At 39.5% G+C, this 15,728-nt stretch overlaps 1 protein-coding gene across 4 annotated transcripts in view; it reads left to right on the top strand.

The window, feature by feature from the left end:
• Positions 1-15,728, top strand: part of Pld5 (phospholipase D family member 5) — a 421,479-nt gene that overhangs the window by 107,435 nt on the left and 298,316 nt on the right. For 2 of the 4 annotated variants that reach the window (XM_058575184.1, XM_058575185.1), the window contains exon 1: positions 863-1,492. The exons of the other annotated variants lie outside the window; for them this stretch is intronic. In XM_058575184.1, the coding sequence (XP_058431167.1) occupies positions 1,490-1,492 (3 nt within the window). In that variant the 5' untranslated portion in view covers positions 863-1,489. Of the gene's footprint in view, positions 1-862; positions 1,493-15,728 lie in introns of those variants that run through there. 4 annotated transcript variants of the gene reach the window in all.

Here is a 15,728-nt window from a genome sequence, read left to right as displayed (position 1 = left end):
GTTGGGTTTTGTGATGCTTTGCTTTTTTTGTTTGCTTTTTGCTTAAAATAAAGAGAAGGGATTTTGCTAATCTGTGGGACTCTGCCAACATTTTTAACAATTCTGGGAAAATAATAATTGATTCATCTGGTAAATATCATACAATGGATAGATACCATAGTGGGGATACAGCCACTTGAGCTCTGGGGTTACTTTTTCATTAGAAGGACAAGAATACCCTTGTCACAAGCGAACTCATTTTGAAAAATGATTCCTTTCACATCAGCGGTAATGGTGCCTCATCTTTAATAAGGACCTTTTTCTGGTTTCTGCCAGGGAAGAACAGTCCCACTTCAAACATAAGCCCTGATTAATACAGTGTACATCAGGCTCTAAGCAAAAGGAATTTTTACCTATCATATGGAACTCTACCAACATATCCAACAGTTCTGGGAAAATAGTACATTAATTAATTCAACTAGTAAATACCTTATAATAGAATAGATATAGAGTGGGGATACAAAAGTGAACAAGAGAAACATGGTAACTACCCACCTGGAACTTAAAAGTGGAGAGGGAAAGGAAACAATTTGGCAATCGATAGATATTTTTGCTTCAGTGTACTGTTATTCTAAAGAGTCATGGTCTGAGCTTTGGATGAGGTCTAGTTACTGTTGGATGCTAATTGGGTGGTTAAATCCTTCTGAGGCAAAAAAATTAAGCAATAAAATGTGGTCAAAGTATAGGAAAAGCCAACAGCCTAATAGTTTACCATGACACAGAGACACAGGCTAGATTTAACACTTCTTAACAATAGGGTTTCTGCATTTGAAGAACTTGAAGTTTATTCTTTATGATACCACTGTGCGCCATGCACTGTGGTGATACACAAAGAACTTTTCTTCCCACCTGTTCAGAACTGACAGTGCCATACCAAATGATTTAGTCTGGACTGTGCAAACACCCACCGATGGCTGGGCTGCTGTAACCATGGAGTGCTCTGCAGCTGGGTCCCTCTTCCTTCCTCTCTGTCTAGGCAGATTCTCCTGTACCCTGATTGGAACAGCAGACGTTTCTGCTCAGGTTGGAAGTGTGTAGACATCCTTGTGGTTCTCCTGCATCCCCTGGGTCAGCTTGAGCTCTTTGGCATAATTTCATTCCACAAGCAACACAACTCATCTTAGTTTAAAAGCAAAACAGAGAGAAGCATAATTGAATGTAGCAGTCCTCGGGATTTGCTAAAATGCTAAATGAGGGGCCCGCGTTTTTAAGAGCACATTCCAGGGGAAATTCTGAAATTGCAAGCTGCAGCCCTTTCTCTTCGTGCTTGGTTTGGCTGATTTCCAAAGCACCGAGGCCAGCAATTGAGGGACTGAAATATAATCGGTGGCAATACATTTGTACCACATGAAACCTTCTCTGCCTCTGAAGGCTCCAGTGGCTGACGGAAGAAGCACATCAGCAACAGCTCCGGCTGCTACACTCTGCAAGGAGGGAGAATTGGATCACAATGGTAAGAAACTCCGGGAGTTTTCTACAGACTTCATTTGTTACCTGGGAATGAATAATTAGCGTCTGTTGGTGAAAATGGCTGTTGAGATCATGAGCCTGCACAGCCACTCGAGCTCTGGGGCACTGTCACTTTTTTACTAGAAGGGCAAGAACACACTTGCCACCAGAGAACTCATTTTTGAAAAATGATTCCTTTTTGTGTCAGGGGTAATGATGCCTCATAATTAATAAGGACCATTTGCTGGGTTCTGCCAGGGAAGGACAGTCCCACAGTGACCTCAAACGTAATCCCTGATTAATATGGTCTCTGAAGTGCACTCTTTCCTCTGAAAGTAATTGTAATTTCCATGAGACATCTTCAAAGAAATCTTTGGCAGTTTTCTTGATATTTTCATATGGAGGGTATAAACCCATTCAGATGAAGGCACCTTTCCTTTCTGCCTAATGAGTTGTCACAGCTCTGTGAGCGTCAGTGTTTACTGGAGACATTAAACGTTACTAGAGCAAACTTCTAAGTGATTTCATTTTTCTTTTAAAACTATCGTATGCAGGCAGTGACAATGGGAGCCCTTGTTTTAAAAGAAAGTGCTATGTGACTTTTAAGGAAGTTTGTTTGATTCACTTCAGCAAATATTGCTAGGGTGAGGTACACCTTAATCTGAGGTCTTTAGAGAAGGATTTAGAATTCACAGGGGAAATAACCATGTTGATCTCACAGTCTGTGCTGTCTGAGTGATTTTTCCAAGTGCTTCTTCTCAATCACCTATGATACAGGGGGGACAATTGGGAGTAAGTAGAAGGGGAAGGATTGATGGCAGTGGAGCTTCTAGACATTTTCTTTAAAGAATTAAGGGATGAAGGACACTGGTAATAATATTACATAACTTTTAAAAGAAAATAAAACCTATTATTGCATAAATGGAATGCCTGAAATATACTTATTTGACTGCACAGCTGATGTGTGGGAAATGATTATTCCATTTATAATCCAGATGAATGAAGAGACTGCTGATGGGGTGTGGAATTTTTAGAAGTGTCTGACTTTCTAACAACTCAGGAAAGGGAAAACTGGGATTCAGGTTTCGGAGAATACCGTATTTACCCTAACTCTGGAGTTCTCAGTCACTCAGAAGCACACAGACCTTAGAAATAAAGTTGCAAAGACAAGGTCCAGTTTGTCTCTTCTTTGTCAATATCTGGTGCCATTTGTCATTGCCCCCATTTTAGCAGTTCTGCTAACCTGTTGAGAACTGTAAACACCCCCTATTTCTCCTCCATCCAACAGGGTGGGTAAAAGAAATCAGCATGTCCAGCAAGAGGGTGAAAAGGGACTCAGTGCTTTGGCTTGTTTTGCCTGAATTCTTGAGGCATACTAATTCTTTTCTTCTCTGCATTGGCCTGAGAACATTCCTTAGAGGATTACCAAGGACCAGGCTGAAATGCAGATAAAATCCCCTGCCTGCACACTTGGAGCCTACACAGAAACATGGTGGCAGTGTTTTATGAGATTCAGGGAGAAAATGAGCAAGTCAGGGGCTGAGATCATTGAAGTGCAATAATACAACCTGATGAATGAAAATGTATAGACCTCCAAAGAGGGGGAACTTGCCTTTGAGGTTGGAGGAGGGATGTGATGGGGAGTGTGACATCTGTTTGCATCCAGGCCATTCTCTGGATATGTGATCTAATTACTGCTTAGAAGATTGGAAAGAATTATCCAATTGTACATTAAAATAAGACCCTTGGTCTAAATGCGCTCTTAGTGGTGGATGCTGTTATTATATAAAAGGAAGACCAATAGTGTAGAGGAAGGGATCAGGGAGAGGGAGGAAGGGAGGCAAAGAGGAAGTATTGGGGATTGAAATGAAGAAAACTGTGTTATAAGCATCTATGAATATATCGAGATGAACCTATGATGTATAATGCACTAATTTAAATATATATATTTTTTAAAAATGGTCACATTTTTAACAGTGAAGACATTTTAGTGAGCTAACTTTTGGGTAGGGAACCCTATTTCACCTTTCATTTTCTTGAGAATTCTGTAAGAGAGAATTGGGTTGAAAAACAAAAATACCCTTTAATTGGAAAGGATGGGGGGGGGGTAAATCTATAGATTAGATTTTCATTAAGTCTTCTCCATGATGAATGGAAACTAATCATGTTTCTTATCATGCAAATGTGATCAGGTATCTGACTTCCAAGAGAAAAAGATGCTCTCTCTGTTTAAAACAATCTCCTTGACCTCATTAGAATCAGGAACATGTCAGAGCTTGCTGAGTGTTACAGCAAATAAGCCAGTTCTGCTAGGGCTCTGGCTTCTGATTACTTTTGTTGTTTTATTTATAAGTGTAAAGTGAATGAAAATAATTAAATCTATCTATAGTTGATTGCAAACAACTATAAGTTATTTCAAAGCAAGGGTAATGTGTGGTTATTCTTCAATAATATTTCACAAATATTTTAAGCTGTGTGCTGTATGTTTAATACATGTGAGTATTGTCCCTAATGTATTGAGTTAAGGCTCATGGAAGGTAAGTGGCTTCTGAAGGACACACAGCTAGGAAGTAGGGGTTCCAGGGTGGGAACAAATGCAGACTGGCTCTGTTGGGGGGAGGGGACCCTTACTCCTTAAACCACCTCATCATACTATTTCCAAGATAGGAGAGGAAGCAGGTCTAAGCAAACATGTGGCAGTAAATTAGAGACCTTCAGTGATTCAGCTTCAAAATTCACTCATCTTTGCCCTTCTTTTTTCCTCTGTTCTTCCTTCCCAATGTCACCTCTTTTACTTTATTGTCACTTGCATACTGTATACCTTTGTTTTTGTTACTTTATTGAAATACCTGAGGCAGGCTAACTTTGCAAAGAAGGAAGGTTTATTTAGCTCACAGCTCTGGAGGTTCAAGGATGTGGCACCATCATTAGCAGGGCTCTGTTGGGGACCTCATGGCAGATGGCTCACATCCCTAGGCAGGAAGTCAGGCAGAAATTCAGGGTCAGGCTCAGGCTTTTATGACAACTTGCTCTCCTCAAAACTGTTTTGGGGGTCCCTGAGAAATACCTTAATACCTTTGGAGAGCAGTATCCAGTGACCCAAGGACTTCCCTCTAGGCTCTGCTTTTTATTATCTCCATGCTGAGGACCAAACTTTCAACACATAAACCCTTGAGGGACAAACCTCATCCAAACCATAGCACACACAACACTGAAATGCCTGCCTTATATTCCCATTCTGGCCAGTCCCCTTTAAATAGCTGTCTAACTGGGAGATAGTCTAATATTATGGGAAGAGGGTTTAAATTTGCTTAGATATAGATTTAAGTTTCTGTGCTGTCCCCCTTATTAGCTGTGAGATTTTAGATAGTAGTTTAAAAAAACATGACTCTTTTAGTCTTCTTATCTGAAAAATGGGCATAATAAGTCTTACTCCATTGGATCATTGTGGGGGATTTCATTAATATGTTTGTATGTTTGAGTAAAGTAGGTGTTTTTGGTTTTAGGTGTTTTTTTTTTTGTACTGGGGATTGAACTCAGGGGCATTCAACCCTTGAGCCAGATCCTCAGTCTTATTTTATATTTTATTTAGAGACAGGGTCTCACTGAGTTGCTTAGCACCTCACTGTTGCTGAAGCTGGCTTTGAACTCTCTTGATCCTCCTGTCTCAGCCTCCCAAACCACTGGGATTACAAACGGGTGCCACTGCACCCAGCTAGAAGGAAGCTTTTGAAATTACCTAGGGACAAGTAATTTAAATAAAGATTGTGGAGAGAAAATGAAAAAGAAATCAAAACAGGACATGACATGAAGGGAAATTCCACCTGAACTCACCGGATGCAAAATGTGAAGGAGAAAAGCTAAGACTGGCATTTGAGGAAAGGGAATATGTCGTCTTATTGTAATTCTTATGTTACCAGGTATGGTGCATGTCTTGGTGTGTTCAGGCTGCTATAAAAATGTATCTTATCCTGGATTTCTTACAGACAATATAAATTTGTCTCTTACAGTTCTGTAGACTGGTTAATCCAAGATCAAGGCTGCCACACATTTGGTGTGGGTGTGGGCTCTGTGCTTCATATATGGCTCCTCCTAGCTGTATCCTCGCATGGTAGAGGGGCCAGCTAGAATCCTGGGGTCTTTCATAAAAGCATTAATCCCTTTCATGAGAGCAAAGCCCTCAGGACCTTATCACCTCCCAAAGGTTGGGGATTAGGGTTCATTCAGCCCATGAATTTGGAGAGAAAAAAGTATTCAGACCATTACAGTGCCTTAAACATAGTAATTTTTTTGTGTTCTTGAATCATAAATAAAGGTATGAATTAAGGAAGAAAAAGTCTGAGTCTATATGACATGCACACACATATATATTATATAAAACATAGGACATATCTACATATGATATATATTGTTTTATATATTGGACAGTAGGTAACAGGCTATAGGATTCTCTCATATGTGCAAAATATAATAATACACACACACACACACACACACACACACATTATCCAAGTCCAGTGAGGTATTTCAAATGAGTAACAACACAGTGTGTTCTTAGAGAACCATATCAGCTAAAGTTAAGAAGTGTCCTTTTGAATATATTCCTGAGAAGGTGCTAATGGCTGCAGTGCTATTTTCTCTATAGTGGATAACTTTCAGCCACACTGATAAGATGCATAGGAAGATGAGGAAGAGAAAGTGTTTACAAAAGACCTCTCTCCCAAAATCCACCCCTCAAGCCATAGTACACATGATAAAGGTATGAGTGCTTTTACTAATAGAATGGATAAAATGCAGACTATTGGGAAAAGGGAGTGAAATGTGTTGGTTGGTTTTTAGTTTCTTCTTAAAGGTGGTGTTAAGAGCATTAGAACTATAAATGACACATTATATCAGCAATATAATGAGGATGAGTGATCTCTCATTCATTCTTCTGTGGTCTTCAGTGAAGAAATTACTTATATGATGGGTAAAGGGGAGTGCAAAGCTAAAAAAAATGAGCAAATACGAGCTTGGTTCAAGTTGTTACCTAATGAGGCAGCATCGGTAGATATTGGTGTTTCACTATGGATGCTACACTGGTCCCTTCAGGTGACAAGACAAAAGGGCAACATGGGATGCTAGGGAAAATGCCATTGAAGTAGTTGATTATTAAGCCTAATGTTGATTGTAAAATCAATATGATAGATATAAGACTAGAATAAAGAAGCTAATTAGCTGGATAGCCTAAAAATTAAATAGGTTTGAGATGGATGAAGTCTCTGGGGAGGTGCTTAGAGGATTTCAAGAGAAAGGGCACGGTTCATTTTGCTACTCTTGACAGCAATTGTGAATGTGAGCAAAACTTCCTTAGGTATTTTGGGGCTGGGGTTGTAGCTGAGTGGCAAAGCACTGCCTAGCATGTTTGAGACCTTGGGTTTAAGCCCTAGTGCCCCCAAAAAGAAATTAAACAAGACAAATTTTCTTAGGTATTTCAGGTTGAGCTTACAATATAGTCAAAGTTTGCCCTTCCTTTCTTTGCATTTTCTTGATTTAACAATCCTCTTTCATTCCTCATAGGAACTCTCTGATTCCTACTAGTGTTCATCTCTAACTTGCTCTGTAGATTTAGCAATCCAGATAGTATTCTCACTTTACATCCTAGACCCCTAAGTTCTCTGCTCTGAGCATCTCTTTATTGGTTCTATGAAGTGCCCAGTCTCCCTGAAACCCGCAATCTGAGTCATCCTCCTTGATGTGGCCCCACCTTAGAAGGGAGAACATATCTGTTTGGAGAAATTTGGTGTTTGGATTCTGAAAATAACCTTGTTTGCATTTATATGATGTATTGCAAAACAACTTGGATTATTTCCCCTCATTTATTGCATTACTGTGCTTCTTTTGGTTTCAGTGGTGAAATCAAAATATAACAAGCCATATATGAGTGTTTTAAGAGGTGGATAAAGAAAGATTTTATTGAAGAATGAGGAAGAAGGGGGAATCAACCTGTGTGATCTTAAATCTCACTTCTTAACTAATTTCTGCTTTACCCACGTAATTTTAATGTATCTGATGGACTATGGCTGGTTAATAAGTTCACAGAAAGTGTGGCTTCTCAGCATAGGTATATTGCAAATGTTGCTACACCTAAGACTTCACCAGTGTTTGTTCATTCAACATGGAGATTCTGGGTAAAATCATGTTTATAACTTAGGTTTAATGCCATTTAAAAAAAAAGTCAATACCCATTTACCCAATCTAGGACTCAGAAGAATTGCCAATTAAATTTGTGCAAAAGTGCAATCATAAATAATGGATTAATTTTAAGGTACTGAAAATAAATACTGCCTAAAAATGCATTTCACTGGTTCTTGGATTTTAGGTTTCCTCTCCCTGCCTCTCATCTTCATCTGTTTGGAGCGTGATTAACTTAACCAGAGGGTTTTTTTTTTTTTAAGTGAAAAAAAAAATTAAGATAACATAGAAACTGAAACAGTGCATAAATCATAAATGTACAACTCACATTTTTGCAGAATGAGCACAATCTTGTAATGAGCACCCAGCTCAAAGAATAGAACATCACTGGCTCCCTGAAGCCATCATGCAGCAACTCATGATACTGATTTATAATCCTGAGTTAAGATCTACTTATTTTTAAGCTTTGCATACCGTTCTTCATTCTCATTTTTAAAAAGAAGCAAGTGATCCCATTAAAATTACACCAGTGGGTTGCTGTCTATACATGGATAAAGATGAAGAGCGCATTCACCATACTATTGACAGTGGCAGAATTTGAGGGACATTTTCGAATTTTCTTCTTAGTCCCCTCTCTTTATTTAAATAATGCTCCTTGTGACGGTGAACATATGCCTTTCATAAAAACAAAACAGAAAACCCCCAAACCAACATATCAGCATTTTAATAGGAACTATGATGTTTATAGTAAGCCCTTGTGGACAGGCAGTGGCCAGGGCATCCACCAAGTTGCCTGGATGCGGAGGCTGACACTTTGTGTTCTTAGTGGGAAAGAGCTTTGGGAGTCCAACCAGAAGATCTCTTGTTAACAAGGGGTGCAAGCAGGATCCTTCCCTCTTGCCTTAAACTAAAGCTCAAGGCTGAGCTACTAAAAACATTGGGAATAGTTGTAAATACTAGAGATAAATTATAAATAGATCAAAATACATCACAAGTTAATTTCTGTATATCTTTCTGAGAACTGAGAAGTAATTTAATAGCCATTTGAGGATTTTCATATTGAAATATAACTGATGCACAGGCTTTGGCTGGATGGGAAACCATGTCCCCTGGGGGAGGGTGTCTTCCTGGCTCCCTTTTATTTTTCCAAGTCAGGAAATAGTCTTATTTTACCTTAAAGGAGAAACAAACAACAACAAAAAAGAGTTGATAACTCTAAATCTTAAGGTAGCCTGACATATAAATGAGAAAACCAAATAAGACAAACTTAGTAAGTCAAATTAAATTTTTTAAAAAATTTTATTTTCCTGATTACCAAAGAAAGTTGGTAATCTCAGAAAGTTCATAATGTGCTGAAAAGAAAAGTAACATCATTCAGGGATAATGACTCTTCTAATTACTTCTGGTTTCCACAACATTTTAGTTTTTTAGAATTTTCTCTACATGCCTAGGAGTTTTTGTTTTTGTTTGTTTAGTACCAGGGATTGGATGCTTAACCATTGAGCAACACCTCCCAGCCCTTTTTATTTTTTATTTTGAGACAGATTCTCACTACGGTGCTTACAGCCTTGCCAAGTTTCTGAGGCTGGCTTCAAACCTGTGATCTTCCTATCTCAGCCTCCAGAACCACTAGGATTATAGGCGGGCACCACCATACCTGGCCCTAGTTTTTTTTCCCTTCTATACCTATATATACATATACACACATGACATACAAAGGCAGTTCCTACTAATGGAAGTAGGTTGTTTTTCTTCAGTTGTATCCTGCATTTTGCTTCATGCTACTTATCAGTTTTAAGTTATGTATTTATTTATACTATTATTTGATTAATGTGCACGTCCTCAACAGACTGTAAACTCTCATGAGTAGAAACGATGTTCCCTGTCTCGTCTTGATGACTAGAATAGTACTTGCATGTTAAATATTTGTTGAAAGAATAATAAATGGATAGGATACATTCTATTTACTTCTGAATTTTTTCGTGCACTTTATCACGGCTATCATTCCATGCCAGTAACTATAGCTCTCCTCCATCATCTTAATGCATATGGATGTTTTCCCAAATTTTTCTTCAAATCCATTATTTATGACAATACTGAATGAGCATCTTTGTACATAGGAGTTTAAGCATTTGCCCAAATCGGTTCTTTCCATATTTCATTCACACAATATCACGGAAGTAAATGACTTCATTTAAAGTGTCAAGTATAGTAATGGACAGAGCAGTGAAAGGAGGCAGAGGGGAGGGGAAAGAGAGATGCAATGGTGTTTCCAGAAAGAATGCTACAGAGTTCTGGGTTTAATGTGTGGTTGTGCATAGTCTGATGATTGAGAGGAGGGTTGGGAAGTGGAGGAAGAGATATATGTGGTTGAGTTCAGCAAGGCCTTAAATCTCTGTGACCCTGGAAGCTGGACCACCTTGAAGCACAGGGACACCCTATCCAGCTTTTACTTTTCATCTGGGTCCTTTTGGCCCTTTCTAACTGGTTAATTGTACAGCTGTTTATAAATGGTTTAGAGTCTGTACCTAATCAAGGTTTACAGTACAGTCAGCCTTAGGCAAATAGTACCCACTCTTTAACCGTTCCACCTAAAGCACTGATAATTAGAAACACCTGAGGATGGGCTATAGCCTTCCCTACCCTTTTCGCAAAGGTGCCATTCTAGTCTGCCCACTCAGGACATCAGAGTTGGCTGGTCCTAATTAATTCTTGGGACCAGTGACCTGCTTTCAAGCTTCTAATAGCTTGGCAAAACCAAACGTTTTTTCCTTTCACCAGGGTGACTCAAAATCATGTTACTGCCTAAAAATGGGAGATTAAAAATATCTACTTTTAAAAAATAAAAATTCCTTCTTGTAAACCTTCATGTAATTGGGGCTCATCTCATTAATCTTAGATTGAACTATTGCCTGGAACTGCATTTGATTTCCAGTTCCTTGGGACAGGAGCCCAGTGTAGACCCTGTTCTCAATGTTTAGTATTTCCAAACATTATTATTATGGAATTTTGTTTTTATTTTTGTTTTTGGTACCAGGGATTGAACTCAAGGGCACTGGACCACTGAGCCACATCCCTAGACCTACTTTGTATTTTATTTAGAGACAGGGTCTCCCTGAGTTGCTTAGTGCCTCGCTTTTGCTGAGGCTGCTTTGAACTCATAATTCTCCTTCCTCAGTCTCCCAAATCGCTGGGATTACAGATATACACCACCATGCCCAGCTCTTAGGGACTTTTAAAGGATTGAAATATATGTCAAAGCACTTCCTGGTCCCAGCACCCAGTAGGTGTTCAGGATCTTATTTTGTTGTGGAATCTCCCAAACTGAATCTTGGTCGATCGAGAACTTTCAGCTGCTGTGGTTTCTACTGTCCCTCTGTCTTTCACCTCAGTATGAGTGGATCTTGATCTGCTTTGTTTTTTTCTCAAAATTTTAGTATTTATTTGAGCCATGACCTTATTCTAGGAAACTGGAATTTGAGAAAAAACTCTGAATTTCATGTAATTTATAAGTTATGGGAAATAGGGTAAACGTGTTCAGCCAACTGGATGGTATTATGGTTTGAATCCTTACTGTCCTCAAAGGCCCTTGTATTAAAGGCTTCGTCCCCAGCTTGTCACTGTTGGGAGACATGGAAACGTTAAGAGATAGGGCATAGTGGAAAAATCTTAGTTCCAATGACCCATGTGCTCAAAAGGGATAGTGGGCCCCAGCCCTTCCGCCTCCTCTCTCTCTCATTTCTCAGCCATGAGCTTTGCTCTGCCACATGCTTGTCACCATGATGTGCTGCCTTCCACAGGCCCAAAGCAATGAGGCCAATCAGTCATGGACTGAAATCCCCCAAATTGTGAGCCAAAATAAACCTTTCTTTTTAAAGTTGATTATCTCGGGTATTTGTTAGAGTAATGGAAAGCTGATTAACAGATGGCCAAATAGAAGAGACATTTCCATAGAAAGAGGCATTATCTCACCAAGTTATAACAGGAAAAAGCCCTTCTTCCTTCTTCTTTCCTTCCTTCTTCTTCCCTTTACTTCAACGGACACCCATGGATTTCTGGCTGTTCCATAGCTAGCATGCTCTTGCTTTTTTTTTCCCCTGACACATAGCTAATCTATCTTTCCTTCAAGTTCCCAGCTATGAGATAGGGCCCTGTAATGGAGATCAGGCCATGTGCATGTGACTAAGGCCAGGCCTGCCCATGAATCCTGCCATGAATGCATGTGCTTCCATGATTTTCCCTTTTCTGCTGGATGAAGGCTACTGGTCAGGATTACTTGGAAGATGGCAAAGACACCATCTGCTTCAGTCTCTGAATGACCCCAGAAAACAACGCTCCCTCCCCCTTCCACAAGTACAGCTGATTTGAACTCTACACGAGCAAAACACAAACTGCTTCCATTTGGCCCATTCTGCATTCTGCTCTGTTTGTTAGAGCAGTGAGCTACCCTAATTTTATCAAGTTTCTAGTAGGCTTTAGGCTCTGTGCCAGTTGATGAGGATACAGTGGTGACCAAGGAAGATGATGGAGATCAACAGTAAACATGTAAATAAACTGGAATTTTACATATGGAGATCATGCAATGAAGAAAATAAAAACACTGATACAGATATCCTGTTAGAAGGATGTGGACATAATCTGAGTTTTGAATAAAGTATAAGACTTTGACTGAAATACGATCTTAACTCCTAAATAGGAATTACTGGCTAAATTCATAAGTTAAGAAAGTAACCATCAATTAAAGGAAGATGTGGCAAAATCACAGAATTCTAGGAAAGAACCCAGGCTCCCCTTCTAAAACTATTCCTACTGTTTCCATGAATGGTAAGGAATTCCCAAGAAAATTCCAAAAGTCTCATGTTCTGATTAGATGAACACAATCATATAACTTTAAGCAGGATGTGTGGGTTTTGGAGTGTCCTTGAGTTTTCTTAAAGATTGCAAAGGCAGAGAAGATTTGTGCTTAGTGCCCCCAAATGACTTTGTATTGATTTTTCTCTCCCTTTTGATGCCTTTAATGATCAAAGGAAAAATATCAATGAATAAGAGACTTCAAGGGATTTTAATGGTTTGAATGACCCTTTGTGAAGTGGGAAGTTGGAGAGAGGTGATCCTTTTTTTTTTTTAATCATAATATTCTTCAAAATGTGGTAACATCAGGACTTTTACTTTTTGTTGAAATGATAAACTTACTTATGTTACTGGTTAGTATCTTATTCATGGGTATTTTTTTGTATCTGGGATACAGAAACATACTCAAAATGGCCTAAGTTTTTTTTTAAAAAATCTCTTATTATGAAAAATCAGGGCATTTTTAATAATGCCTAGCAGGACCTATAGACATGAATCTTGTGATTCTGGCCCTGACTGTGAAGAAGAAATAGGTGACTTCTCCCATACCTCTTTCTGACATCTGTGTGTCATAGCGTTAATCTATTCTCCTGTTTATCTCTGATGATTCCTGCTCAGGACTCCTTTATTAATATATCAATATAAGACTGTCTCTCACTAGTCACTTTCCCAAATGGAAGCCTCACTTCAATTACTGGGGTACCTGCACTCACTTCCAAATCCCCAGGAGTGAGCTTTTGGAATGTACACTCCTCTCCTTCTCTCTGTTGTGGACTGATTGAGTCATGTCTGGAAAGGCAACTCACATGGCCCAGTTCCCACCTAACCCAGGCCATGTGAAAAGTCTCTGAGAACAGACAGCATCTGCACAAATACAGAGAATAATATCCCTGCTATCTTCCACCCAAGGCCAGCATTTACACATACCTTCATTCCTATATACACTATTGTAAACATACTTTCTTGGCCTAATCTTACTCATACCCAAACAATCATAACACCATTACCCCTTTCCCTAATGGAGATTATCCTAAGTGGACCACCTATACCCAGTTCATCCAGAGGAAAATTTAGGGCCTTTTAAAATTTCCTTCTTAGTATCAAGCACTGCATCCAAAGAAAACTATGAGTGCTCAGAATGCTTGCCTGCCACCCCGTCACTGTTTTGCAAACAATGGAATAAGTGATAATTTATATCCCCCCTGAAGTATTTTTTTTAAAAAGTGAGTAGAGAGAAAAAAATTCAGTTTTAAAATGAATTAAGGAGCTAATACTTTTCCATGATAACACCATTCATGGGTTAAGGAGCCCAGAGTTTGAACAACAGCATTGTGATTAGAGCATGCACTCCAGATTTGCATCTCAGCTCATTCCCTTAGTGTATAACCTTGAGCAAGTTACTTTTTTGTATCTCAGTATCTTCATAATCATAGTTAGTTAAAAGGGTGAAATGAGAATTAAACAAGTTGATATCTATGAAGCACTTAGAATATTTATGAAGCTGACACACAGTAAGTATTTACATAGATGTTTGTTAACTAAATTCTTACAGAACAGAGGGAATGGGAAAGGATGAGTGAATTGCAGGGCATCAGTTTTGTGAGCCACTTCTTTGTCTGGCCCTAAAATCTTAACTGCTCCAGTTCCTGCCCACTGGGAAGACAATGCAAAGAGAAGAGGTTTTCTCCTCCTTTCCCACCTCTGATAGGGTTTGGGGAAGACTTCTCCACAGATAGGGATACCCTAAGTCATTATTTGTTCTCAGGCCTGAGCACTGGCTGCTACCTACAACTCTGATCCCTTGTATGGTCTAATAAAAAATAAATGTTTGGTCTTTATCCCTGGTTCCTGGCACAAGCTCCTAAAACCTTTGGTATTTCCTGAGTGTCTTTGTTATTGACCATCTTTGTTATTCATGAGCCCCTTCCCCCTCCCTGCCACCAGTACCTGAATTAATGCTAATATGATAACTCAAGGCAGCCCCTAGAAAACTTTAGGATGTGGACTGTTAGGTTAAACAAATTTTCATAGCTGTGATCAAAATACCTGACAAGAAAAACTTAGAGGAGAAAATATTTATTTTGGCTGAAGGCTTCAGAGGATCCAGTCCATGGTTGGTCAGCAGAAACATTATGGTGGAAGGGTGTGGTGGAGGAAAACTTCTTAGCTCATGGCATCGAGCTGGGAAGCAGGGGGAGTATGGCAGTGAAAACATAAACTCTTTCAGGGCATGTCCCCAGGGACCTACTTCCTACAATTAGGTCTCATTTCCCAGTAGTCTATTAAGCTATGAATTAATCCACTGATGAAGCCAGAGCCTTTATGATGCAGTCATTGACCAAAATCTCTGAATCTTATTTCACCAGGACCATGTTTTCAACACATGAGCTTTTGAGGAGACATTTCAGATCCAAACCATAACATCTGATTATCCAAAAGACTGTGAATTAGATTACAGGGTAAGGATTTGTTAACTTTACCTTTGCCCCATCTTTAGTATCTCCGGGAAGGAGAGTTGAAGTTGAAAACTCAGTCACCAGTGACCAATTATTTCATGATTTATACCCATGTAACGAAGCCTCCATACAGCACTCTGAAACAAAGAGGCTAAGGGAGCTTCCAAGTGGTGACAGAACATATCAATGTGCTGGAAAGGTGTGTGCCTGGAGAGGGCATGGAGCTTGCACCCGTTTCTCATACTTTGCCCTATGAATCTCTCCCAGTTGACTAATCCTGAGTCATATCCTTAGTGTTTTCTTGAGTTCTATGAGTCATTCTTGAGAATTATCAAAACTTGGGGGAGGGAAGTTGTGGGAACTCCTGAGTGATAGTCAGCCAGGCAGAAGTGCAGGGAATCATTGCAGGCTGGCATCTTCAAAATGAAGGCAGTGTTGTGGGACTGCCTCCTTAGCCTGTGGGGTCTGCTCTAACTCTGCATAGTTAGCCTCAGAATTCTAGGACTTTGTCCTTGACTTGGTGGGAGCTGTACTGTATGTGCCCTACATGTCAGAATTGAACTAAATTGTCTTATTCAGGCAGCACTGGAGACTTAGTATTGGAATGACAGATTAGAATTATTGGAAAATGATACAATGCCTTGATCAAGGCAAACCTAGAATTTATCTCCAGACTCAGGGTAGGGCATCTTATATCCTCTTGGTCATTTGGTAGACCCCGTTGAGAGGCATGTATGGGACATGCAAATGTAGCACATA

This window comes from Marmota monax, unplaced genomic scaffold (genome assembly GCF_021218885.2).
Source record: "Marmota monax isolate L192 unplaced genomic scaffold, Marmota_monax_Labrador192_F-V1.1 WCK01_AAM20220418_F8-fsc00090, whole genome shotgun sequence".
In the NCBI taxonomy this organism is placed as follows: domain Eukaryota; kingdom Metazoa; phylum Chordata; class Mammalia; order Rodentia; family Sciuridae; genus Marmota; species Marmota monax.
The sequence above is the reverse complement of the archived record's forward strand: the minus strand, read 5'-3'. Positions and strand labels throughout refer to the sequence as shown.